Source organism: Salvelinus fontinalis, chromosome 31 (assembly GCF_029448725.1).
Source record: "Salvelinus fontinalis isolate EN_2023a chromosome 31, ASM2944872v1, whole genome shotgun sequence".
NCBI lineage: Eukaryota > Metazoa > Chordata > Actinopteri > Salmoniformes > Salmonidae > Salvelinus > Salvelinus fontinalis.
This window is the reverse complement of record NC_074695.1, coordinates 43,756,818-43,783,891: the sequence shown is the minus strand read 5'-3', so window position 1 is coordinate 43,783,891 and position 27,074 is coordinate 43,756,818. Positions and strand designations below refer to the sequence as shown.

At 43.9% G+C, this 27,074-nt stretch overlaps 1 protein-coding gene across 9 annotated transcripts in view; it reads left to right on the top strand.

Moving 5' to 3' along the window:
- Positions 1-27,074, top strand: part of LOC129830323 (voltage-dependent L-type calcium channel subunit alpha-1D-like) — a 91,517-nt gene that overhangs the window by 9,811 nt on the left and 54,632 nt on the right. For all 9 annotated transcript variants that reach the window (XM_055892811.1, XM_055892816.1, XM_055892813.1 and 6 more), the window contains exons 4-7: positions 20,272-20,411; positions 20,660-20,799; positions 21,094-21,246; positions 23,282-23,478. In XM_055892811.1, coding sequence (XP_055748786.1) covers positions 20,272-20,411; positions 20,660-20,799; positions 21,094-21,246; positions 23,282-23,478 — 630 coding nt within the window. The remainder of the gene's footprint in view (positions 1-20,271; positions 20,412-20,659; positions 20,800-21,093; positions 21,247-23,281; positions 23,479-27,074) is intronic.

Genomic DNA, 27,074 nt, shown 5'->3' with positions numbered 1-27,074 from the left:
ATTTACACGGCCAACAAATATCATTGTGTATATCTGGAAGAGATAGAGAGGAAGAACATACGTGTGAAAAACACACTTAATGCCTACACCTTACTGCTCCATTCTCCTCCTGTTTTCCACAGGATTACCCTCATACTGTAATCATTACCCTCACACTGTAATCGTTACCCTAATGCTGTAACCGTTACCCTCATACTGTAATCGTTACCCTCATACTGTAATCATTACCCTCACACTGTAATCGTTACCCTCATACTGTAATCGTTACCCTCATACTGTAATCATTACCCTCACACTGTAATCGTTACCCTCATACTGTAATCGTTACCCTCATACTGTAATCATTACCCTCATACTGTAATCATTACCCTCATACTGTAATCATTACCCTCATACTGTAATCATTACCATCATACTGTAATCATTGACCTCATAATGTGATCGTTACCCTCGCAGTGTAATCGTTGCCTTCGTACTGTAATCATTACCCTCATACGGTAATCATTACCCTCATACTGTATTCATTACCTTCATACTGTAATCATTGACCTCATAATGTGATCGTTACCCTCGCAGTGTAATCGTTGCCTTCGTACTGTAATCATTACCCTCATACGGTAATCATTACCCTCATACGGTAATCATTACCCTCATACGGTAATCATTACCCTCATACGGTAATCATTACCCTCATACTGTATTCATTACCTTCATACTGTAATCATTACCCTCATAATGTAATCATTACCCTCATAATGTAATCATTACCCTCGTACTGTAATCATTACTCGCATACTGTACTCATTACCCTCACACCGTAACCATTACCCTCATACTGTATTCATTACCTTCATACTGTAATCATTACCCTCACACTGTAACCGTTACCATCATACTGTAATCATTACCCTCATACTGTAATTATTCCCCTCGCAATGTAATCATTACCATCATACTGTAATCGGTCATCTCACACTGTAATCATTACCCTCACACTGTAATCATTACGTCATACTGTAACCGTTACCCTCATACTGTAATCATTACCCTCATACTGTAATCATTCAACACATACTGTAGTCATGCATGCAGCGTGTGTGTGTTTGTGTGTGTGTGTGTGGAGGTTTCATGAAATGTCAACAGTATTTTGCATTGGGTACAGAGTGTGTCTTTGGTCTGGGTGAGGTGTCAAAAGCTTTTTGCCATGAGTGCTTTTAGGTCTTGTGAAATGTCAACTGCGGTTGGCTTCACGCGTGTTAGCCTCATGTAACTTATTTGGTCTTTTGAAATGTCAACAAAAGATCTGCTGCAGTCACTGTATGTCCAGTCCCTGAAGTGGTGTGTGTGTGTGTGTATGTGCATTTGTGTCTGTGTGTGAACCTGAGGGACTTTTAGATATACTTGTCAGATCCATCAGATGTGGTCAAGCTGCCCTCATGGCATTGTCCGTCTGAGATTATTCATGCTCTGGTGGATGTGAATGTAGTTGCCCTGCTTCGGTCATCTCTCTGTGAGAGGGAGATGGGGACACTGATAGGAATGATGATGATCAGAGCCATGTATTTAGCGAGTTGGGCCAATGCGGTTTCAGCATTATGATACATTTACACGGAAGCCCTTCTATACATTTACACGGCAGCCAAGTTAGCTCCCCATTAACATTACATGAGGAATATTTTTTTTTAAATACTATAAAACTGAATGCATGGTGTGAGCATTATGATGCATTTACATGACACTACAACTATGGCAGCCATGTTAGCTCTGCATTAACATTACACAGGGAAATACTGAAACAATGATATGTAATTGAATGTCGAGAATTAGAACAATATTCAACATTCTAAAAGTTGGCATAACTCTCCAAATACAGTATATGATGATGATGATGATGACGACAGAGATGTTGGGTGGAGAATGGGGATGATGATGATGATGAACATGATGTGGATGAGGATGGAGAGGAAGGATTGTAAACAGTGCGCCTGGCTGTGAGGAAGCTTGTCTGTTTTAATCCTGCTTTATATGGTCCAGTGAGGGCAGATTACTGCAGCCAGGCCTGTGCAGCTGGAAAGTGCCTGCAGCCTGATTGATGCCTGTTTCACCATTGTGCCATCAATGGTCCATCCACCCTCCTATCTCATTCATCTGTCTCTGTTGTCAATCCCTCACAGTTGTCCGAGAGTCTCGTTTCCTCTCTCAGCCGTTCCCTCACTCAATCACTAAGTCATTGTTCTCGACCCATGATGACAGGTTAGGGGGATGGATAGAGAGATGGAGGGAATGTGGGAGCATTGATTAGGTTGTAAATGGTTTGACATGGGGATTGGGAGGGTGAAGATGCCTCCCCCCTCATTATGCTAGACCAGTTGTTCAACAAAAGACTGTGGTGGGAGTTGTTACACACGGCTATGAATCCAAAGAAACTCGTTCTTGATGAAGTTTTGAACGTCAAAAGTCGTGGGAGCATTTTGTTTTTCTTTGGTGTTTTTACAAATCCCACAGTGGTGGTGAGCGAGGCAGTATAATGGAGCTGTGTTCAGGGTTAGGCCACATACAGAGGGTCAGTCACAGTCACATGCTCCTCTCCATCAGTCCAAAACCAGCCCCTCAATCCCGTGTTACTGATCCCATCACCTGCCGCACCCAGTGACCAGCCAAACTGATGTAATGTTGTGACATTAGGTTCACTTAAGTCTGGGAGTAGAACAACAGAATGTGACCTTAAATAGAGTGGGGCTATACCACCTCGTCGTGGTAGGCCCACTAGGAGGTAGATACCATGACCCGGGTGCCCAGCCTGTCCTGTTGGCACACCCTGTTGTTACACAGACGCCCAACCAACAGAGGGTTAGTGTTACAGGGGCCATAAACTGCAACCGCAAGTCAGACGGCATTCTTGGGGACCTGGCTGGCACCTCTCTCACATGTGTTTTGTCACCTGTCTTCCCCGTAACTTGAGTATTTACGCCAGTGTGAAATTAATATGGTGTTTTGAAACTGTGGTTAAAGGAGCAAAATCAATGGCGTTGTGTAGAGGGTTTGATATCTGCTGCCCCTTTAATGAAATGCTCAATATCATAGGCGTATATACTGGAGTTGGAGGTCAGGCAAATGTTTAGTCTAGTCTTGTGTCCTCTGTGCTTATTCCTCTTATACATCTGAGTGGTTATGTGTCTTGTGCGTGTGAATGTGTTATTGTAAGCGAGTGTGCACTGTGTGTATATTCATCTGTGGCTCCTTCCTTCACCACATTTTACATAAGTGCTCCGCTACCGTGACAACTGTGTCCATGGAGACTTGAGGGTGTCTGGGAGGAAGTGTTTGCCTCGGAGTCTCTCTTCAACCAGGAATAGAGATGAGCTACAGCTGCTCTATTTGCTGCCTGCCCGCCCACTCACTCCACTCTGTCCACTCCGCGACATAATCTGGCTGTGTTGATGCATAAATATGTGTTGTGTGTGTGTGTGTGAATGCATGTTTGTATACCAGTGTATGTTCATCTGTTTCTCAATGCATACTGGATGTGTGTACATGTTCGTGTTAGTGAACATGTTAGAGAGACATTGTGGCTATTCAAAGGCTGCTGGTGCTAGGCCAACATCAAATATTTTTTTAAGTTAATTTGATCCATTAATCCAGCACTTAAAATAGAAACAAGAGGGAATCATATGGGCTTAATTGTAAAACCTGTGAGGATATGATGATGATGGTTGGGAAGAGTTTGTGGAGCAAAGCTTGTGCACTATCAAACATAAGTGTTTTTATATTGATAAAGGACCAGCAAATTCTTATGGATCTCTCTCTCTGTCTCTCTCTCACACACACACGCCTTGGTTAACCCTCACCACCATCTCTTTCATTATATAATATAATCAATTATTTGTAATCATTTAAGTGATAATGCCTGAGAAGTCGGTGTTTGGAGGATATATTGGCACGTTTGCTGTTAGGCCTGAGATTTTGGTAACTCGTTATACAACGGATTACCAAGATATTCAAATAATAATTGACATATTTTCATTAAAAACATTATTTTAATTAATTTATTCATACTATTTCATCCTTCCACAAGATATAGTCCTGACACAAATCTAGGGTTGCTAGAGACATGACCTAGTCGTTCAGTCTTTTTGTTCTGTGTCTATGGACCCAGTTGTTCAGTCTTTTTGTTCTGTGTCTATGGACCTAGTCGTTCAGTCTTTTTGTTCTGTGTCTATGGACCCAGTCGTTCAGTCTTTTTGTTCTGTGTCTATGGACCCAGTCGTTCATTCTTTTTGTTCTGTGTCTATGGACCCAGTTGTTCAGTCTTTTTGTTCTGTGTCTATGGACCCAGTCGTTCATTCTTTTTGTTCTGTGTCTATGGACCCAGTCGTTCATTCTTTTTGTTCTGTGTCTATGGACCCAGTTGTTCAGTCTTTTTGTTCTGTGTCTATGGACCCAGTTGTTCAGTCTTTTTGTTCTGTGTCTATGGACCCAGTTGTTCAGTCTTTTTGTTCTGTGTCTATGGACCCAGTTGTTCAGTCTTTTTGTTCTGTGTCTATGGACCCAGTTGTTCAGTCTTTTTGTTCTGTGTCTATTGACCCAGTCGTTCATTCTTTTTGTTCTGTGTCTATGGACCCAGTCGTTCAGTCTTTTTGTTCTGTGTCTATGGACCCAGTCGTTCATTCCTTTTGTTCTGTGTCTATGGACCCAGTCGTTCGTTGTAAATGTTCCATTGCCATACTGGCTGGAAATGTTATCCCTTGCTTGCTAGCTAGCCAACTACAGCTAACTTACAATCACGTCAAAAAGTGCAGCCAGAATAACAGCAGAGTAGCTGCATTTCCATTTGTTTAAGCTGTTTTCTAGTGACATTTATTTGGACACATCCATAACAATGAGCTAATGAGGCACGATTTCGCCTGGCATAGAAAATGTGCTCTCTCGTCAGGACACTGTTGTTCAGAGGAGCTAGCCAACAACACAGCTAACACAATCACTGCAAAACTGAGGCTGGAAAGACTGCAAATTAGCTGCACTTCGTTTGACCTTTTTGTCTTTATTTTGTATATATCCATAAAAATGGTGCCAGCTGATTCATGATTTTGACTGGCTGAGAAACGCTGCCTGCCTGTCTGTCTCGTCCCGACTCCCGACACGTTCATTACTATGGGACATCTGGAGATCAAATTTGAATATTGAAACAAGGTTGCAAATGTCGGAGAGACAGACAGCAAGGTTTATACAAATCTCCTCTGTTGAAAACGAAATGTTAGTCTAAAAGAAACGTGAGGTAGATGCTTTTTATAGTGGCGATCAAGTTTATAAGTTGCCTGGCTGGGCTGATGAGACAGTGGATTGCGCAATCAGATGGAACAGAGTAAATATGTAAGGGTCGACGCTGGAGACGAGAAGCAGGTACAGGGAGAGCATTTAATAAACAACGGACATGAAACAGAACAGGAACAGCGACTGGACAGGGGAAAAATAACGACATCAACGCTGCCACAGGGAGCAAACTGAGGAGCAGACAGATTAGAGGGTGTAATCAACAACGTAATGGAGTCCAGGTGAGTCCAATATTGCGCAGCTGCGTGTAATGATGGTGACAGGTGTGCGTAATGAAAGTCAGCCCTCGCGCGCCAGAGAGGGAGAGCAGGAGCAGGCGTGACAGTACCCACCCTCTAGGGGTGCCACCCGGCATCCTACCTGGGCGAGCCTGATGGGCCGGCTGAAGCATGACGTGGGGTGTAAGGCATGAAATGAAAGGCAGGCAGCCTGGCGCCCTCGAGCGCCGGAGAGGGAGAGCGGGAGCAGACGTGACAAAATAGGCCTTTTAACGTCATAAATTTAGCCTGTGGTAATTTGTGGAATAGAGACCAGCTGGAATGCGGTTTTAACCAATCAGCATTCAGGATTAGACCCACCTGTTGTTTAAGATGGTATAACCAAGCGTGTTATTCACTATGAAGGATCACAGTGTTCACAATAACTAAGTTTCATATTTTATGTTTAGTTTATTAAATGTTTAGTATATATCTGGTTTCTCCTTTCACTATGCACTTTGATTAATTTCATTTATTAGAGTGAACAAATGATTGCATTAGTCTTGACCCATTTGGATGACTGGATGGAATAGCCTTGTTAATTAATACAACCCCAATCACCCAGATCTGAGGTGGACAGTGTTCAGTCCTAATACTGGTTCTCATCTCAGGGCTCTGCTAGAACCCTTAGCTTTATGATGTTATTATTATTATTATTATTATTATAGTAATATATACAGTACCAGTCAAAAGTTTGGACACATTTACTCATTCAAGGGTTTTTCTTTATTTTTCATATTTTCTACATTGTAGAATAATAGTGAAGACCTCAAAACTATGAAATAACACATGGAATCATGTAGTAACCAAAAAAGTGTTAAACAAATCAAAATATATTTTAGATTTTAGATTCTTCAAAGTAGCCACCCAGTGTTAACTGGCTGAACAGACAATTCAGTACTTTCAGCACGTCAATACTTCTTTCAAAACAGTGATGCTGTCAATCTCTAGGCGAGACTGACATGTATGGTATTGACATTGTCCAGACGTGCTACTCTGTTCTGGGCCAGCTGCAGCTTTTCTAGGTCATTTTTTGCAAGACCTGACCATACATCTGGACAATAGTCAAGATGCGACAAAACCAGAGCTTGCAGGACTAGTTTGGTTGCATGTGATGTTAAAAAGCAGAGCATCTCTTTATCACAGGCAAACCTCTCCCCATGGTTACAATAATATCATCAATGTGCTTTGACCATGACAGTTTACAATCTAATAAAACACCAAGAAGTTTACCCGTACAATGAAAAAAATAAAACACGAGTCAGACACTTGGTTTTTGGACACAGGTGTGAAGTTTCACATGTTCATTTTTCACGTGTTTTTCCAGCATGAAAACATAGTCATTTTTTTTCACATGATGATTTTCACCACTTCCAGCTACATCTGGTCTCCCATCCAGGTACTCTATTAAATGTGTTTAAAGCAGCAATCCTTAATAGAAGCATGAACAAAGTTTTCTCCCCGCCAAAGTTTCGGTTAAAGTTGAGGGATGGGGCAATGGATGCGAGGACTGACCATCCTTGATATCTAAATTAGAGTTTTAACCATGTTTCTAGGCTATACATTTACTTTGTTTACAAACATTGGAGTAAATGTGGAGTTTTCTTACGTGTTGTCACGCCCTGGCCTTAGTATTCTTTGTTTTCTTAATTATTTTAGTTAGGTCAGGGTGTGACATGGGGAATGTATGTGGTTTTTGTAGTGTCTAGGGTGGTTGTAAGGTTTAGGGGGTTTATTAGAGTAGTTGGGTTTATGTTTAGTATAGAAGTCTAGCTGTGTCTATGGTGGAGTGTATGTTTCTAGGTATGTCTATGGTTGCCTGAGTGGTTCTCAATCAGAGACAGATGTCTGTCATTTGTCTCTGATTGGGAGCCATATTTAAGGCAGCCATAGGCATCATGCATTTGTGGGTAATTGTCTATGTCGATGTTCTATATTGCATGTTGTGCACTTAGCTTCACGTTCGTCTGTTTGTTGTTTTGGTTTGTTTTTTCCTTCTTTAATAAAGAGAAGATGTATTTTCCACGCGCTGCATGTTGGTCCTCACTCTCTCCAAAAGACGATCGTGACACATGTGGACCTGCAAATTAGATTTATTTTTCACATTTGATTGATTTTCACATGTGATCTTGCAATTCCACATGTGAAAGTGATCCACATGTGAAACGGCAAATATGATTTTCACGCGAACGTTTTTTTAACGTGAAACTACACATTTCTCATGTGAAACGGCAATTCACATGAGGTGAAAACGTTCTCCTCACATGTGAAAAGGTGGTGTTAACATGCAAACTCTAAATGTAGTAATATTGTTTCACATGTGAAATGTAAGCTCAGCTTGTGAAAACAGCTATTGGACATGTGTGTTTTCTTGTAGGGGTAGTAGTTGCTCAACAGCACATTATTCATTACCAGATTCAGCTGAGGTCCTGTACCTAGGGGGTGATTTGTACCAAATACAATGCTTTTGATTTTAGATCCTTATTTTTGAGGACCAGTTTATTCTACAATTGACTGCAACTCTTTGTTTAGGGTTGCGGTGAATTCACTAGCTCTGGGTGCTGACATGTATAGTGTTGGAAGAGTCAGCGTAAATAGACACACAGTCTTTGTTCAACGCTAGCACCCTCACAAGTGACAGTTGTGGAGATGTCCGTCTGCCTTAAGGATGGACCATGAGGATGTCTGATTTCCATGCTGTTGCTGCATTTGGAGATGTGCCCGTAGATCAGCAGTAGTGACCTCAGGGTCGCTCACCTCCAGGCCAGGCCAGCTCTACGGTACCCTACTCTACTCCCAAAGGTGGAACACACAAAACCGATCAACCGTGCCTCTTTTAGGATATCACTTGTAGATAGTCCCACAGCACTCTCCCCCTCTCTCCCACCCGCCATAGGACAGTACAGTTTTGTAGCTGGTAGAGAATAGGTTCAGATATTTACCGTGCAGAGTACTTAGCCAATGAGGGGGGAGGGGAGCAGAGTCAGATTTGTATCTAACGCTTGTTGTCGTTGTTGACAAATAACAATAGGTCTGCGTGGGTGGTGAGGTGACAGAAAACCTGAAACTTCTTTTCAGAGGAGGTCCTTTGCTTATTGTCTGCGCTTCCATAGAACATTCCACGAGGGAGTGTTGTAACTGTGGTTCACTGTCATATCTGCCTGTATTGAGGTTTTGCTGTTTTTATAGCAAGTAGGAGGTAAATGGCTATTGGAGTGGTGCTAATGGTGGAGATGTGGGGCTCCTCTGTTCAGCAGTCGCTCTCTCTTCCTACTGTGTTCTGCTGTAGTCTGCAGCACACTGTCCACCATTCTGGCTCTTATTCATCTCATCAGTTCAATCAGTGCAGAGCTAATAAGGCCTGATTACCCCCACAGCCTGCTACTGGACTACATCAGGGCCTCAGGGTTACTTACAGTAGCATGCACGCACACACACACACACACACACACACACACACACACACACACACACACACACACACACACACACACACACACACACACACACACACACACACACACACACACACACACACACACACACACACACACACACACACACACACACACACACACACAGTGGAGGATTTAGGTATTGGCGACATGGGCTGCCGCCCAGGACGGCATCTTGCTGGGGGCGGCATGGGGCACCCGCACAAAAATATTCTGAATGGTGACATTTGCGCGATCGGTTTTCTATCGCTCATTTGGACGTCACGTCAATGATATCATGTCACCGTGTGGGACTGTGGGTCAATTAACCTTGTCGGAGTGGGCGCCCTGATTCTAGTTTGTGAGCTAGGCAGGATATTGCCTGGGAAGTGCTCCCACTCAGAAGTACCTGGGAGTGGGGCGGGGGTAGGTTGACCTCAAGTCTCCCCACTGGAAGCCCGAGGTAGGGGGAGCGGGGGAATCTATCAAATAGCGCACCTCTAACTTTGTACAGTACTAATGCAATTAGTAAAATCAGTCACACTGCGAAATGCTACCAAATAAACCACAATTCATTCATAATACTGTGAATATATAGTTTCACAGACATATTGTTGCTTTTTTTTCTGGTTTGTGCGAAATCGTTAAGAATAATATAAAACCAGTCTACACAACACCAAGGTGAATTGGTTTAGTCTTGAGTCTTGGTTGACAGTGTTAGGGGATGGGTAATGTATTGATGCTCGAGTGCCAAATCAACACAAATTGATAAGAAAGGTCTAAGCCACCAGTTTAGGAAAAATAGGAAAGAAGAAGAGGAGAAACGTGCAAAAGATAAAGGTAAGCAGCTATGTAATCTCTTTATGAGTATAATATTATGCATGTAATGAAATAGGCTAACAAACATAATTATTATACTAGCCTATATTGCTTTTGTTGCTTGCTATGCTATTGTCACGACTTCCGCCGAAGTCGGTCCCTCTCCTTGTTCGGGCGGTCGACGTCACCGGCCTTCTAGCCATCGCCAATCCACTTTTAATTTTCCATTTGTTTTGTCTTTGTCTTACACACCTGGTTTCAATCCCCCAATAACCTGTTCAGTATTTAACCCTCTGTTACCCCATGTTTGTTTGTGAGTGATTGTTTCTATGTAGGAAGGTCTGTTATTGTGGGCTCTGTTTTTGTATTATTAAATGTTGAGTAAAATACGTTTATTTACTCTTATCTGCTGTCCTGCGCCTGACTCCTATACACCAGCTACACATAGACCTCCTGACAGCTATTACACATAGGGCGACAATGTTCCGTTTTCTGTCCAAATAGCTTACATAACATTGGATATAATTTCACACAGAATCATCATGATAATGTGTGTAGCTTGCAGCAAAACTAGCACATTATTGATTTGGTTAACTTTCATTGAGGTGACATCATAAAGGTTTTCTGTGATTGCATTGACTAGGTCCTGAGCTCAGTAAGGGGAATTTCCAATGCTGTAGGCTAACTTAAAAGTCCTCTATATTATGCTGATATTTTGTATCTTTTGTGATATATTGAGTCTTTTGGGGTGTCTTATGCCTAGAATTAGCCAAAGAGGTTGTGTGGTTTGTTTCCTATTCTGAAAGTTTGATAAACTGTGCATAATGACATGTACAGTTGAAGTCAGAAGTTTACACACACCTTAGCCAAGTACATTTAAACTCAGTTTTTCACAATCCCTGACATTTAATCCTAGTAAAAATTCTCTGTCTTGGCCTTTCTAAGGAGTTTTTCCTAGCCACCGTGCTTCTACACCTGCATTGCTTGCTGTTTGGGGTTTTAGGCTGGGTTTCTGTACAGCACTTTGAGATATCAGCTGATGTAAGAAGTGCTATATAAATACATTTGATTTGATTCTTAGGTCAGTTAGGATCACCACTTTATTTTAAGAATGTGAAATGTCAGAATAATAGTAGAGAGAATTATTTATTTCATGTTTTATTTCTTTCATCACATTCCCAGTGGGTCAGAAGTTTACATACACTCAATTAATATTTGGTAGCATTGCCCTTAAATTGTTTAACTTGGGTCAAACGTTTTGGGTAGCCTTCCGCAAGCTTCCCACAATAAGTTGGGTGAATTTTGGCCCATTCCTCCTGACAGAGCTGGTGTAACCGAGTCAGGTTTGTAGGCCTCCTTGCTCACACATGCTTTTTCAGTTCTGCCCACAACTTTTCTATGGGATTGAGGTCAGGGCTTTGTGATTGCCACTCCAATACCTTGACTTTGTTGTCCTTAAGCCATATTGCCACAACTTTGGAAGTATGCTTGGGGTCATTGTCCATTTGGAAGACCCATTTGCGACCAAGCTTTAACTTCCTGACTGATGACTTAAGATGTTGCTTCAATACTTTCACATAATTTTCCTGCCTCATGATTCCATCTATTTTGTGAAGTGCACCAGTCCCTCCTGCAGCAAAGCACCCCCACAACATCATGCTGCCACCCCCGTGCTTCATGGTTGGGATGGTGTTCTTCGACTTCTTCCCCCTTTTTCCTCCAAACACAACGATGGTCGTTATGGCCAAACAGTTCTATTTTTGTTTCATCAGACCAGAGGACATTTCTCCAAAAAGTACGATCTTTGTCCCCATGTGCAGTTGCAAATCGTAGTCTGGCTTTTGTACGGCAGTTTTGGAGCAGTGGCTTCTTCCTTGCTGAGCGACCTTTTAGGTTATGTCGATATAAGCCTTGTTTTACTTTGGATATAGATACTTTTGTACCTGTTTCCTCCAGCATCTTCACAAGGTCCTTTGCTGTTGTTCTGGGATTGATTTGCACTTTTCGCACCAAAGTACGTTCATCTCTAGGAGACAGAACGCGTCTCCTTCCTGAGCGGTATGACGGCTGCGTGGTCCCATGGTGTTTATACAAAAAAAAATTCTGGAGTCTTGGCTGATTTCTTTTGATTTTCCCATGATGTCAAGCAAAGAGGCACTGAGTTTGAAGGTAGGCCTTGAAATTCATCCACAGGTACACCTCCAATTGACTCAAATGATGTCAATTAGCCTATCAGAAGCTTCTAAAGCCATGGAATTGTGATACAGTGAATTATAAGTGAAATAATCTGTCTGCAAACAATTGTTGGAAAAATTACTGATGTCATGCACAAATGTCCCAACCGACTTGCCAAAACTATAGTTTGTTAACCAGAAATTTGTGGAATGATTGAAAAACGAGTTTTAATGACTCCAACCTAAGTGTACGTACATTTCCGACTACAACTTTATATTTAATTGTCCAACAAATGTATTCAGGGTGTCAGACTCATATACTGTATTTCAATGTAAATTCAGGGGCACTTCTGAAATATTTGAGCACCATCTGGCACTGGACAGGATGAGGAGCCATCCACCTTCAAAACATGTGGACATCACTTTAGAGATGTGGACTGAGACGAGGTGGGAGAGTAAAGTTAAGAGTGTCGAGCCACTGATGTATCAGGCAGCAGCGGTGAGAGAGGCACTGATTGAGGTGAGGGATCAAACCAAAGTGAAAAACCATGTGAAAAAGATTGAGGCCCAGTCCTTGTCAGAGGAGGTGGGATCATACCGCTTCAGCATCTGTACAGTGGTGTGGTATGACATCTTGAGCCAGATCCAACATGTGAGCAAGCTAATGCAGTCTCCCAGTACGCATGTGTATGTTGCAGTCAGTCTTCTCAGAAAGACAGAGAGAGGTCTCAGCAGCTACAGGGCAACAGGCTTTATGACTACACAAAACGTCAGCCAAGGATATTTGCGAGGGTATGAATGTAGAGGCCGTTCTACAACAAAAAAGGCTGAGGTCCACAAAGTCCACATTTTTCAATGTCGTCGTTGATGCTGCAACCTCAGCCCTTCAGGAAAGATTTTCCACATTGGAAAATGTGAGAGAGAAGTTTGAAGTGCTGTCAACCTTCCAATGTCTCTCAAATGAGGAGCTGACAGAACAATGTGAGGCCCTTAGTGTGACACTGCACTATAAAGAACACTCCGACTTGGATGGCAGAACAATGTGAGGCCCTTAGTGTGACACTGCACTATAAAGAACACTCCGACTTGGATGGCAGAACAATGTGAGGCCCTTAGTGTGACACTGCAATATAAAGAACACTCAGACTTGGATGGCAGAGATCTTGCACAGGAACTGAAGAACTTGCCTGACTTGCCATCGAAGACCATGACCCTGCTTGAGCTGCTGATATTTATACACGAAAGGGAGCTCTCAGAAATGTATCCAAATGTGTGGACTGCTCTCAGAATTTGTCTTACTCTTCCAGTGACCGTAGGTGAAGCAGAGAGGATCTTTTCAAAGCTGAAGCTCATCAAATCCTACCTGACATCCACCATGTCACAGGAACGCCCTAGTGGCCTTGCTGACATCAGTATTAACCATGCAATTGCTGGGCAGATTTCTTATGATGATGCAATTGATGACTTTGAGTCAAGAAAGGCAAGGAAGGTCAGGGTTTAGATGGCAGTTGTGCAATTTCGTTTGTGTGTTTCTTGTTTGAAGTGCAAGAGTGTAATAATCAGGTTCTCTTCTTTATAAGTGTGTTATTCTATTTGTGTATTTGTGTGATATAGGAATTGTGTCATTTTAGTTTTATTTGTGTGTTTTTGTTAGCAATAGGATAATAATTCAATTCTCTTTTTTATTTGTATTTATATACTACAGTTTGTTTCTATTTGTCTTTGTTACTTCTTTTTGATATTTATATGTCTTATTTTTGTATATATTTTTATATTCATATAGGTCTAAATGTTATGATTATTTATTTGTGTTGTTCCGAATATCTGAATAAAAATTACAGTTAGTGCAGAATGGTGTTTTTTTTGTTTTGTTTGGGGGGCGCCTGAAGGGGGGGGGGGGTTCGCCCAGGAAGCCATACAAGCTAGAACCGCCACTGCACACACACACACACTTGATCTTTATCTCATCATTCATCATCCTCAAAGCAAATGTCCACAATGACCCATAAATGACATGCTATCATCACCAGAAGCCCATTGGCTACTTGATCTAATAGTTACTGTCTCTGCTACTAACGTCACGTTGTCATCATGTGACACCGACAATTTGGGAGGTACCATGTGATCCAAGGTGGAGGTTGTTGTGGTTTGTGCTCATCCAAATGGCATTGGGTCTGTCCACTCTGATCAGCGTCAGACGCTCAGATGGCATGGCACAAACCCTCTCTGGTATGCCAACCACTCTACCACTGCTCCCAGCTGATCCATCTAGCAGGTAATGCGTGACGCTGTCCACCCAACCCTGCAAAATGATCGATCCCAAACACACAGAAACACAGAGAAAGGGAGAGAGAGAGAGCGAGAGAGAGAAATAGAGAGTCAGACTGAGCAGGAAACAAAGATACTTTGACTACCTGTCCGGATTGGGGTCAATTCAGCTTTAATTTCAAACAATTCACTTAATGGATTGATTGAATTGAAAACTCAACTGACCCCAACCCCAATACCTTTCCAGGATTACCCAGTAGTGGGCTCCACCTCTTTCCATCTGCAGACAGACAGGCATCAGTCTGGGTGTTTAAATCTGTCAACACCATTTTGCCATGTTGAGTGATTGATATATTTGGTGGGATGGTAGGTTATTCTGAGTACATGGCTGGACCATGGTGAGTGATCTGAGCAGCTCAGGCCTGGGGGTGGGTGGGTGACAGACAGGATTACAGAGGAGCACACTGTCTCACACTGCTGCTCTTCTTCCTCCAGTCTCTCTCTCTCCTCCATCTCACATTCACTCTTTTTTCCCTCACTATCGGTCTGTCTTCACTCTTCCTATGTCTCATACTCACACTTACGCATATACTTTCTCACTCTCCCTCAGTCTCTCACTTGTCCTTGAGAAATGACACGTATGGAAGCCATGTATTGATGGAAAGCGGCATTCTGCTGTTCTGGTCACTGGGCTATGGACTGTATGATAGGAGAGCTCCCTCTCCTTCCATATCAAAAGACAAACATCCTGCACTGATAGCCAACAATACTCCAGAGATAAAGGACACTGGTGGAATTGTGTAGAGAGACACACACACTTATCCAATGGCTCTGTTCTCCTCCATTGAAAGTATATTAACAGTCCCTTTTCATTAGTTTGTTGTGCAGGATTCTTTTAGAAAATAAATTGTTTCCAGCATCAATCATTCAGATGTTGTATGACAAGGACTGGATGTTTTATTTGAGTCCTCCGTTTAATTTAGATTGGTTTATTTGGATGCAGCAGAGCAGTTTGGGTTCAGAGAGAGTTCACTGAGAGAGTCGGCTCTGTGTTCCTTCTTCATGTCCCATGGGTTCAGGACTCCACCTGTCAGATAAAGACTACAGGCACTATTTAACCTAACTAAAAAAAAAAACATTATTTGTACTGTACAGTAGGTACTAAATAAAATGATGTTCACATTGAGACAAAATGAAACATTCTTTAATGCATATACACTGAGTGTACAAAACACTTTTTTTGCCCTCAGAACAGCCTCAATTCGTCGGGGCATAGACTACGCAAGGTCTTGCTGGCCCATGTTGACTCCAATGCTTCCCACAGTTGTGTCAAGTTGGCTGGATGTCCTTTGGGTGGTGGAACAGTCTTGATACACACAGGAAACTGTTGAGTGTGAAAAACCCAGAAGTGTTGCAGTTCTTGTTACAAAACCAATGTTCCTGGCACCTACTACGATACCCTGTTCAAAGGCACTTAAATATGTTGTCAGCTTCTGAATGGCACACACACACAATCCATGTCTTAATTGTCTCAAGGCTTAGAAATCCTTCTTTAACCCGTCTCCTCCCCTTCATCTATACTGATTGAAGTGGATTTAACAGGTGACCTCAATAAGGGTTCATAGCTTTCACCTGGATTCACCTGGTCAGTCTATGTCATGGGAAGAGCAGGTGTTCTTAATGTTTTGTACACTCAGTGTAAATTGTTCCCTATGAGAACCCATAATACCTATTCTTTGCTGAGTAGGACGTAGCCTACTGAGTATTAAGACTGATGAGGGCCAGTCTCAGATTATTCAAAAGCATTACAGAGACTTTGATTAGTGGACTGGATCGACGACTTCAGTTTGGGGTTGGACCCAAACGTGGGGATTTAACGCTTATGGTCTACCAGTCCTTAAGTCAAAAGTCATTGAAGTATTCCTTTGGCAGTGGTTTGGTTCATGTCTCTCTCATCCCGTGATTTGGTCAGTCACAGTGGCTGCTAGGGTCATGTTTCTGACATATTTTAGGATATTGTTCCACTCTACCCATTGATGATGGGATTTACAGTATATACACACACACATAACTAGCACTTTTCCAAGTGTTCAAAGTGCTTTACATTGTATAGGGGAAACAGCTCATCCACTACCAATGGATGAAGAGTTCAACCTCTTGTTACCCCCTCATCATTACTTGGCTCTGGCTCTCTCACACTGGATCTGTTCTCACACTGGATCTGTTCTCACACTGGATCTGTTCTCACACTGGATCTGTTCTCACACTGGAACTGTTCTCACACTCGATCTGTTCTCACACTGGATCTGTTCTGTTTGATGCAGCTCTATCAGCTACAGGTCCAGTTCTGGCTGTTGTGTTTGTGTTCCCATCTTCAGCTGTTCCATTCGTCACTAATAACGGATGTTCCATATTCTTAGCTGTTCCACTCCCTCCCTGACGTTCTATTAGCTGATGTTCCATCTGTCGGCTGGCTGTTCACAATGGCTGTCTAATAGAGAGCTGCTGCTTCTCTCCTCCCTCCACTGAATACACGCATTCTGTCTCTATTGTCACTTGGCTGCAATCGCTCCTCTTCAGGCCTAGCTTCTGCGCACTCGCGCACACACGCGCAAACACACACACAGTGACTTAAGGTCACAAAGGCAGCAGCGGGGTGGACATGGCCTCCGTGGCTGCCACAGCGTCAGAGCTTGGCTAAGTGCTTCCATTCAGACGTGATTATTACTGTAAAGAGGGAGTGGGCAGGTCTGCTTTGTCAGCTGTAGACAGAACAGAAAAAGGGGCCATTTTAGACCAAAGCAAACAAAGGGGAGATGAGTGAGGAAGGGGACACACATTCAAGCAGTTCAAATGTGTGCGTTCACGGCTCTTATCAGTGTGAGGCAGCTAGCGTCGTCACTTGGAGATGCTGGGCCATCATCAGACTACTGGAGACTGTGTCTGTTGTATTCTTATGTACTGGATGTGTGGCGGCTGATGTTTATTCATAAGCACTACTTAGGCTTCTCATTTTAGGTACTCTTTGAAGAGGTAGGGTTGAAGACTTGTCAGCCGTGACCAAAAAACAAACATTCACAAATCAAAAGCTTGCTTGTTTCTTTATAAAGCAGCTTTTCCTATCCATTCGTTAGACAGTCCCTACGTTGTTGTCCCGTTAGCATCCTAACAGGTCAAGCTGTTCTATCTCTGTATTACTCTACATTAGCTAATCCGTGTGAAAATGTCTGCTGTCTGTCTGGCTGCATTACGTCCTGTACTGTACTGATTCAAAACACGGAGGCCAGAAACAGAGGCTGAGTTTGACTGGCTGGCTTAAAACCTGTTGAGGATGGGGGCGCTGTTGTCACTATTTATGCTAATCGTGTAATTTTTGAAACGGCTTCCCACAAAATTCTTGATCGTACAATATGCATATTATTATTATTATTGGATAGAAAACAGTCTATAGTTTCTATAGGAGTTGAAATTTTGTCTCTAAGTGGAACAGAAGTCATTCTACAGCAATTTCCCTGACATGGAGTCAGATTTCAGAAATTTTGGCCCCTGATCTGGAGTCAGTTTTAAAAGGCCGCAGTTATTGCTATGAGTATACGGACACTGCTTACGTCTTCCCCTGGATGCCTTTACGTGATGACGATTTGAATGGGGTCGATTGCGCGTTCACAGGCACTACAAATTAAAAAACCCTGTAGCTAGGAACTCTTTTCTTGCTGCGTAATGCGCCTGGAGGACATCGACCCGCACTTGTTCCAAGCATTAGTGGAGGGAGTAATATTACTCTGGTCATGTTTCTACTCGTTATGGGAGTTAAAAACATCATAAGGTAGTTAATTTAAAGCGTTTTATAGCAATTTATATCCGTTTAGTGCGATTTTGGGACATTTATTTCTGAAACGCTGTGAATTGCTGGGCACGCTTCCAGTTCATCCCGAACGCAGTTGGCATTTCCACATGGCAAGAGGACAGCTTTCCACCAAAAGACGATTAGACCCAAGAAAGGATCCTTTGCCCAAGATACTGATGGAAGAACAGCTCAAAGTAGGACATTTCTATTATGATAAATCGTGTTTCTGTCGAAAAATGTTAGTGGCTTAGGACGCCATGTTTTTTGACGTAGCTTCGCTTGGCGCAAACTGTATTGAAAAGTAAGGATAATTTAAAAAATGTAATTCCGCGATTGTATTAAGAATTAAATTGTCTATCAATCCCTGTCCACCCTATATTTTTTAGTCACGTTTATGAGTATTTATGTATAAGAGTAGATCACTGTCTAATATGGCGCACGGACATTTTCTCACCAGCTGGGCTACATTTCACATTGTCTAACCATGATTTTGGTGGCTAAATATAAACATTTTCGATCAAACTCTATATGGATTGTGTAATATGATGTTTGATGATTAGTAAGTAGGTAAACACGTTGCTCTATGTAGTTTTTCTAGTCCATTTGTGACGGTGGGTGCAATTGTAACCTATGCCATCTACCTGAAATATGCACTTTTTTCTAACAAAACCTATCCCATACCATAAATATGTTATCAGACTGTCATCTGATGAGTTTTTTTCTTGGTTAGGGGCTATAAATATCTTAGTTTAGCCGAATTGGTGATAGCTACTGGTGTTGGTGGACAAATAAAAGATGGTGGATTATGCTAATGTGTTTTTAGGTAATAGATGTACATCTTTACATATTGTGTCTTCCCTGTAAAACATTTTAAAAATCGGACATGTTGGCTGGATTCACAAGATCTGTGTCTTTCATTAGCTGTATTGGACTTTAATGTGTGAAAGTTCAATATTTAAATTTTTTTTTTTTTTTGAATTTCGCGGCACTGGTTTTTCAGTGGGGGTGGGGGGGGAGTGCCGCTAGCGGCACCCTCATCCTAGACAGGATAATGGCTCTTTAAAGCTTGCTGCTGAATCACAAAGCAGAGGCCTCGAATGATGTGGGAATCTCTGCCAGATATAGGGATAGGCTCTGATCGGTGTTAAAAGTCAAACTCATGCTGTTACCCTGGTAACATTTGCATTACGCAACGAACGGGAGATGACAGTTTTCGAATGTTGACTTCGTGCTCCTTCGATTAATTCACTGAGATGTGGGTTGTTGGTGGGGAAAAGTGTCGCTTCGCTTGCAGGCTGTGCTGACAGTGTTGACACGTCACAGCATCGTAGGGATCTGGGTGCATTGTGCTGTCTTTTGGATCTGAAATACGTGTGTTTTGTGCCCACAGTTCTTTGTATACAGAGGTGTATTCTGGCCACAGGCTTGTTTAGAAGTGAGATCGAATGCTGTCCCAGACCACAGCAGGTTGGTTTTTAAAAAGAGAATGCCAATGTGTCGACCCAAAAACAACTTTTCTCAGGTGTGAACAACACGAAGACCAAGTAGAGGAATTGAGTAATTCAGAGGCTCTCCCCAGGATTACACAAGTCAGGCTACTTTGTTCAGGCTATTCCTTCCCGCCGCACTAATCCAGAGCTCACGTCCTGTCACCTTCTAATCGTCTGTCTGTGTGGCTCTGCACCACCAGGCATGATGGGGAAAAAAATAGAGATTATGATCATCAATCATCCAATGAATTAATTGAATGTTGTTTTCACAGACCTTTTTATCTGTCGAACTGGATTAGCAACCTGTTTTGTCACTTTCTTTCTTTTCCCCACATCTCTGTCTGTTGTTTCTGGCATATTCTATCCTCCACCACTGTCACTGAATCCTCATCATTGATCAAGTCCCTGCTCTGGGCCAGGTGTTGGTGAATGATGATCTCCCCGGCACAGTTTAACCCTGTTGGCTCAACCATTACTGCCTGCTTACTGCACAATGAACCAATCAGACTTCTTCTTCTTGAAGAGTGTTTGTTGTTGTATTTATTATTCACATCCTTGATGTTTAATGGCCCTCTCTCTCTCTCTCTCTCTCTCTCTCTCTCTCTCTCTCTCTCTCTCTCCTCCCCCCTCTCTTTCCCTCCCTCCCCACAGGAAACAGTAGAATATGCCTTCCTAATCATTTTTACTATAGAGACCTTTCTGAAGATCATAGCGTATGGTTTAGTCATGCACCAGAACTCCTACGTAAGAAACGGATGGAACATGCTGGATTTTGTCATTGTCATAGTAGGGTGAGTACCACCACTGTTTAAATCAATGGCTCTCCCAAGACAGAGTCATAGAGTAATTCTCTCTCACACACACACACACACACACACACACACACACACACACACACACACACACACACACACACACACACACACACACACACACACACACACACACACACACACACACACACACACACACACACATCTCTGTGTGTGATCTCTGTGATCTCTCTCTCCTCCTCCCCCTTTCCTCCCTCTCTCTGCAGGTTGTTCAGTGTAGTTCTGGAGGTGATAACCAAAGAGGGGGATGCCGGGGGCCAGGGGGGTAAACCGGGAGGCTTCGACGTCAAGGCCCTCCGAGCGTTCCGGGTGCTCCGCCCCCTCCGCCTTGTCTCAGGAGTACCCAGTGAGTCGCCATGGCACCAGAACATTTAATACATTTAGACTCTAGAGATGCATCATTATGTAGTAATTGATCTGGGTTTCTGATTCTAGTTCAAGCTCAATCTTAAGTTTTATTGATACCCATATAGCGGCCAATACAGGCTGAAATCTATCTGGACATAACGTATACAAATACTGAATGAGTTCCTCATAATATACTCAATGGATATATTAAATGGATGTCCTCATAGCTTTACACTGTCCCAGCTTCCATCTTGTGTGGGTGTGTCTGACCCTTCTCTCTCCATGTCTCTAGGTTTGCAGGTAGTGTTGAACTCCATCATTAAAGCCATGGTTCCTCTGCTCCACATCGCTCTGCTCGTCCTCTTCGTCATCATCATCTACGCCATCATCGGCCTCGAACTCTTCATCGGCAAGATGCACGCCACCTGCTACCTGGTGGGCACCGGTAAGGGCCTGCATCCCGTAACCGGCCTGTCTCGGTCCGTTACTTGAAGTTAAACTTTTCCCAGCTTTAGATGCATGTCAGTTCTTCATAAAAAAGACAGGCTTAGGTTACCGACCACCCCCCTGCTGTGCGTCTCTGTAGTACGTGCATGTATGACCCCCATTAAAAAAACAGTCTCGATCCGTTTTTGAAGAATGTGAATTATCTGTCTGTACAGACCCTAAGATTCCAGTCGCTCACAGGTTGGAATCAGCTCTGTTTCCATATTTCAACGATCTCTGCTGACAATCATGACCCTTATTCTAGTACTTACCCCTGAATATCAATGAATATACAATAAATGTCGCTTACAGTCAATCAGAGGGATCTGTATGAAACATGGAAGCTAGATGACGTTGTTCCATTTCTCCTGTGTTACTCATCTACAATAAGGTGGTCTTATAGCGGGGAGCTTATGGGCGTCATGACGTAAGTGTGTACGTATTGCGCTCTCTCTCTCTTTGTTGGCTTGTTTGGTTACATCCTTGTGGTGGTTGAGAAGCAGCAGTGCAATGCAGGGCAGAGTAGACCCAGATCTTTGCTCTCTGTAATCCGAGTTTCCCAGTCCCTGCTGATGAAAAACATCCCCACAGCATGATGCTGCCACCACCATGCTTCACTGTGGGAATGGTGTTCTCGGGGTGATGAGAGGTGTTGGGTTTGCGTGTTTTCCCTTGATGGCCAAAACGCTCAATTTTAGTCTCATTTGACCAGAGTACCTTCTTCCACATGTTTGGGGAGTCTCCCACATGCCTTTTGGTGAACACCAAACATGTTTGCTTATATTTTTCTGCCGACTCTAACATAAAGCCCATCTCTGTGGAGTGTACGACTTAGTGGTCCTATACTTTACAGCTCCTTCAGGGTTATCTTTGGTCTTTTTGTTGCCTCTCTGATTAATGCCCTCCTTGCCTGGTCTGTGAGTTTTGGTGGGCGGCCCTCTCTTGGCAGGTTTGTTGTGGTGCCATATTCTTTCCATTTTTTAATAATGGATTTAATGGTGCTCCGTGGGATGTTCAAAGTTTCAGATATTTTTTTATAACCCAACCCTGATCTGTACTTCTCCACAACTTTGTCCCTGACCTGTTTGGAGAGCTCCTCGGTCTTCATGGTGCCCCTTGCTTTGTGGTGTTACAGACTCTGGGGCCTTTCAGAACAGGTGTATATATACTGAGATCATGTCACAGATCATGTGGCACTTAGATTGCAAACAGGTGGACTTTATTTAACTAATAATGTGACTTCTGAAGGTAATTGGGTGCATAATGATTTTATTTAGGGGCTTCATAGCAAAGGGGGTGAAGACATATGCACGCACCACTTGTCTGTTTTTTTTATTCTAATTTTTTGAAACAGGTAATTTTTTTCATTTCACTTCACCAATTTGGACTATTTTGTGTATGTCCATTACATGAAATCCAAATAAAATTCCATTTAAATTACAGATTGTGATGCAACAAAATAGGAAAAACGCCAAGGGGGGTGAATACTTTTGCAAGGCACTGTATATGCAACATCAGCAGAGAGTTAGGGACTGTGGCGTGTGATGGCGGGGGGTGTGTGTGTGTGTGTGTGTGTGTGTGTGTGTGTGTGTGTGTGTGTGTGTGTGTGTGTGTGTGTGTGTGTGTGTGTGTGTGTGTGTGTGTGTGTGTGTGTGTGTGTGTGTGTGTGTGTGTGTGTGTGTGTGTGTGTGTGAGAGAGAGAGCCTGTGATGAGCTAGTGTGCTATGAGAATTATGTGTTAACACTGTATACATGTACACTATACCTATAGAATATGTATCCGTAAACGAGAGTATGTAAGCAAAACTGCATAAAGCCACACTTTTCTGTGCTTCCCAGTGCCTTTTTACACCACAGGACGTATTTGATATTCTCATATGACAAACACACTCTGATATCATGCATCTGATGCCATGCATCATTGTTTACTAAGGTATTTTCCGGCCTTACATCCTGCTTTTATCTTTCTCTCCCTTTCTCTATATGCACTGAAGGTATTCTGGCAGAGGAGGAGCCTGTTCCGTGTGCGGTGTCAGGCCATGGGCGCCAGTGCAGGATGAATGGGACTGTGTGTAGGGAAGGATGGCACGGCCCCAATGGTGGCATCACCAACTTTGACAACTTCCTGTTTGCCATGCTCACTGTTTTCCAGTGTATCACCATGGAGGGCTGGACTGATGTTCTGTACTGGGTGAGGCTGCTTCATGAACAACACCCAGCTAGCAACTAGCAAGCTATCTCTACACAGTGACACAGAGGTTTAGCTAGGTTTAGCTTAATCGCTAACCCTGGATGAGCTCCACTCAAATCCAACTTGCAGAAATAATGTACACAAACATACTCCCCCTCCCCTCTCTGACCTCCCACCTATCTCCCCCTCTCTCCTTAACCTGTGTCTGTACCCTACCTCTCTGCCCAATCTCTACCTCCCTTTCTCTTTCCTCCGCTTATCTCTCCCTCTCCCTCTCTTCTTATCTTATCCCTCCCCCTGCGTCTCTACTCCATCTCTCCCTCCTTTTCGCTCTCCGCCAAATGACTCTCCCTCCCTCTCTATCGGTGCTGTCCTCTCTTCTCGTTCATGTACCAGTTACTATGGTGATGCCGTGCTAATGAAGCCATGAATGGGGTGAAGGTGACATTGGAAGCGGGAGAGCGATGCAGCCACTCGACAGACATGAAAGGGATTGAGAGGGAACAGAACACGGAGGTGGAATGGGGAGATGAGATTGGCAGTTATCCACCTCATGTTCGAAGGTTTTTAAAACACGGAAGAGAAAGGCGGAAAGTATGGATCCAACTTCCCCCGCGGTCGTGCATTATCATAATTCATATGCGCGCCACTAGAAACCCTGTCAATAGCATATTTCGGCATTAATTTTGTTAAAGGAATCAACAACTTTAATAACACTACTAATACAAGTTAAGACTGGGATGGATCCCCAAAGTATAAAGTGGAAATATTCCCAAAGTCAATTTATGAGAGGAGACGGACAAACAGTACCCCACCCAGAAGGACTCATCACTGGCTGGGATACTGATATGAAACCGTCTGTGGCCGTCCATAAAGTGATCCAAAATATACGCATATATTATTGACTCTCTTGCTGTTGATGGTCAGGCTATGGAAAATCTTAAAAAGCTCAGAAGCCTACCAGTATCTAAACAGCGATAAAGTTGGGACTGTTCTGGCAAAGTCCTTCGGAGACGAAGATAAGTGGATCTTCCGCGAAGCCAATGTCTGGCTGAGCCAGTCTGAGGAGCCAGTACCACCAAGCATGGGTGCTAGCTAGCATGGAGGGAGAAGTACTGACTGCTGGTTTCACCCGCATTGCGGTTTAGGGGAAATCCTGTTGCCACGCCACCGCAATATGTGAAAGGTGAGATGAATACCACACTAGCTAGTTAGCTGTAGCTATCTATTTCCCCCTTGTTCCTGTATGTTCGGATGCAGGACACACATTTCACTCATTTACTTCCCAAACTCATCCGAACTACACCTACGGGAAGTCTCGTGGGACCTTCCGCAAATAAACACTGCAGATGATGGCACTTTAACATGCCGGGAATGCATAGCTTTCTATGAAATGTTTGTGAAAGGTCAACACACACCAACAGGAAAGAGTAGAGGAGGAGACGAGAATGCAGGCTTTGTCCGAGGTCTGGTGTGACGCAAGGAAGGTTCAGCAAAGAAAGTGCCTGTGCTGGATACATTTGTACTCGGCCTCGGACAGTGAGGACTTGTAATTTCTTCCCGAGACCAGCTGAGTAAAAAAATATTATTATTTATTTTGTTTATGTTATGCAGGGGATGCACACAGACACATGTGCGTGTACCCACACACACACACACACGTGCGCACAAATACACCTGAAGAATCCTGCTGGGGAGAAGCAAATGGTTCTTCATCCTCATCCTCAGGCTCAGACAACATTTGTGAAGACACCTGTGTGACTGAGGAGGTGGATGGCTCCTCATCCTGAGGCGCCGAGATAATTTCTGAAGAGGCCTGTATGACTGAGGAGGTAGATGGCTCATCATTCTGTCCAGTGCCAGAGGGTGCTCCAAAATATTTCAGAAGTGCCCCTGAATTTGCATTGAGATACAGTATATGAGTCGGACACCCTAAATACATTTGTTGCGCAATTAAATATACAGTTGAAGTCGGAAGTTTACATACACTTAGGTTGGAGTCATTAAAACTCATTTTTAAACCACTCCACACATTTCTTGTTAACAAACTATAGTTTTGGCAAGTCAGTTAAGATATCTACTTTGTGCAGACTGTCACGATCGTCAATGGGAGAGAGAGAGGACCAAGGCGCAGCGTGTGGAAAATACATCTTCTCTTTAATTGGAAGAAAGACAACGAAACAAAACAAAACAACAAACAGACGAACGTGAAGCTATCAAAAGACTAAGTGCAAACATGCAACATAGACACAGACAATTACCCACAAAAACCTAGTGCCTATGGCTGCCTTAAATATGGCTCCCAATCAGAGACAATTAATGACATCTGTCTCTGATTGAGAACCATTCAGGCAACCATAGACACAGCTAGACTTCTATACTAAACATAAACCCAACTACTCTAATAAACCCCCTAAACCTTACAACCACCCGAGACACTACAAAAAACACATACATTCCCCATGTCACACCCTGACCTAACTAAAATAATAAAGAAAACAAAGAATACTAAGGCCAGGGTGTGACAGTACCCCCCCCCCAAAGGTGCGGACTCCGACCGCACAAACTGACATAGAAAGGGGAGGGTCCGGGGTGGGCCCCATCATGGCGGCGGCTCGGGTGCGGGACGTGGCCCCCACTCCACCATTGTTCATACCCGCTTTGGTAGCCTCCTCCAAATGGCCACCCTCCAAATTAACCCCACTGGATTAGGGGGCAGTACCGGACTGAGGGGCAACACCGGAATGAGGGGCAGCTCCGGACTGAGGGGCGGCAGCTCCGGACTGAGGGACGGCAGCTCCGGACTGAGGGACGGCAGCTCCGGACTGAGGGACGGCAGCTCCGGACTGAGGGACGGCAGCTCCGGACTGAGGGACGGCAGCTCCGGACTGAGGGACGGCAGCTCCGGACTGAGGGACGGCTCTGGCTGGTCATGGCTGGCTGACGGCTCTGGCTGGTCATGGCTGGCTGACGGCTCTGGCTGGTCATGGCTGGCTGACGGCTCTGGCTGGTCATGGCTGGCTGACGGCTCTGGCTGGTCATGGCTGGCTGACGGCTCTGGCTGGTCATGGCTGGCTAACGGCTCTGGCTGGTCATGGCTGACGGACGGCTCTGGCTGGTCATGGCTGACTGACGGCTCTGGCTGGTCATGGCTGATGGACGGCTCTGGCTGATCCGGTCTGGCGGAAGGCTCTGGCTGATCCTGTCTGGCGGAAGGCTCTGGCTGATCCTGTCTGGCGGAAGGCTCTGGCTGATCCTGTCTGGCGGAAGGCTGTGGCTGATCCTGTCTGGCGGAAGGCTCTGGCTGATCCTGTCTGGCGGAAGGCTCTGGCTGATCCTGTCTGGCGGAAGGCTCTGGCTGATCCTGTCTGGCGGAAGGCTCTGGCTGATCCTGTCTGGCGGAAGGCTCTGGCTGCTCCTGTCTGACGGAAGGCTCTGGCTGCTCCTGTCTGGCGGAAGGCTCTAGCGGCTCCTGTCTGGTGGAAGGCTCTAGCGGCTCCTGTCTGGAAGAAGGCTCTAGCGGCTCCTGTCTGGCGGAAGGCTCTGAAGGCTCATGGCAGACGGGCGGCTTTGCAGGCTCATGGCAGACGGGCGGC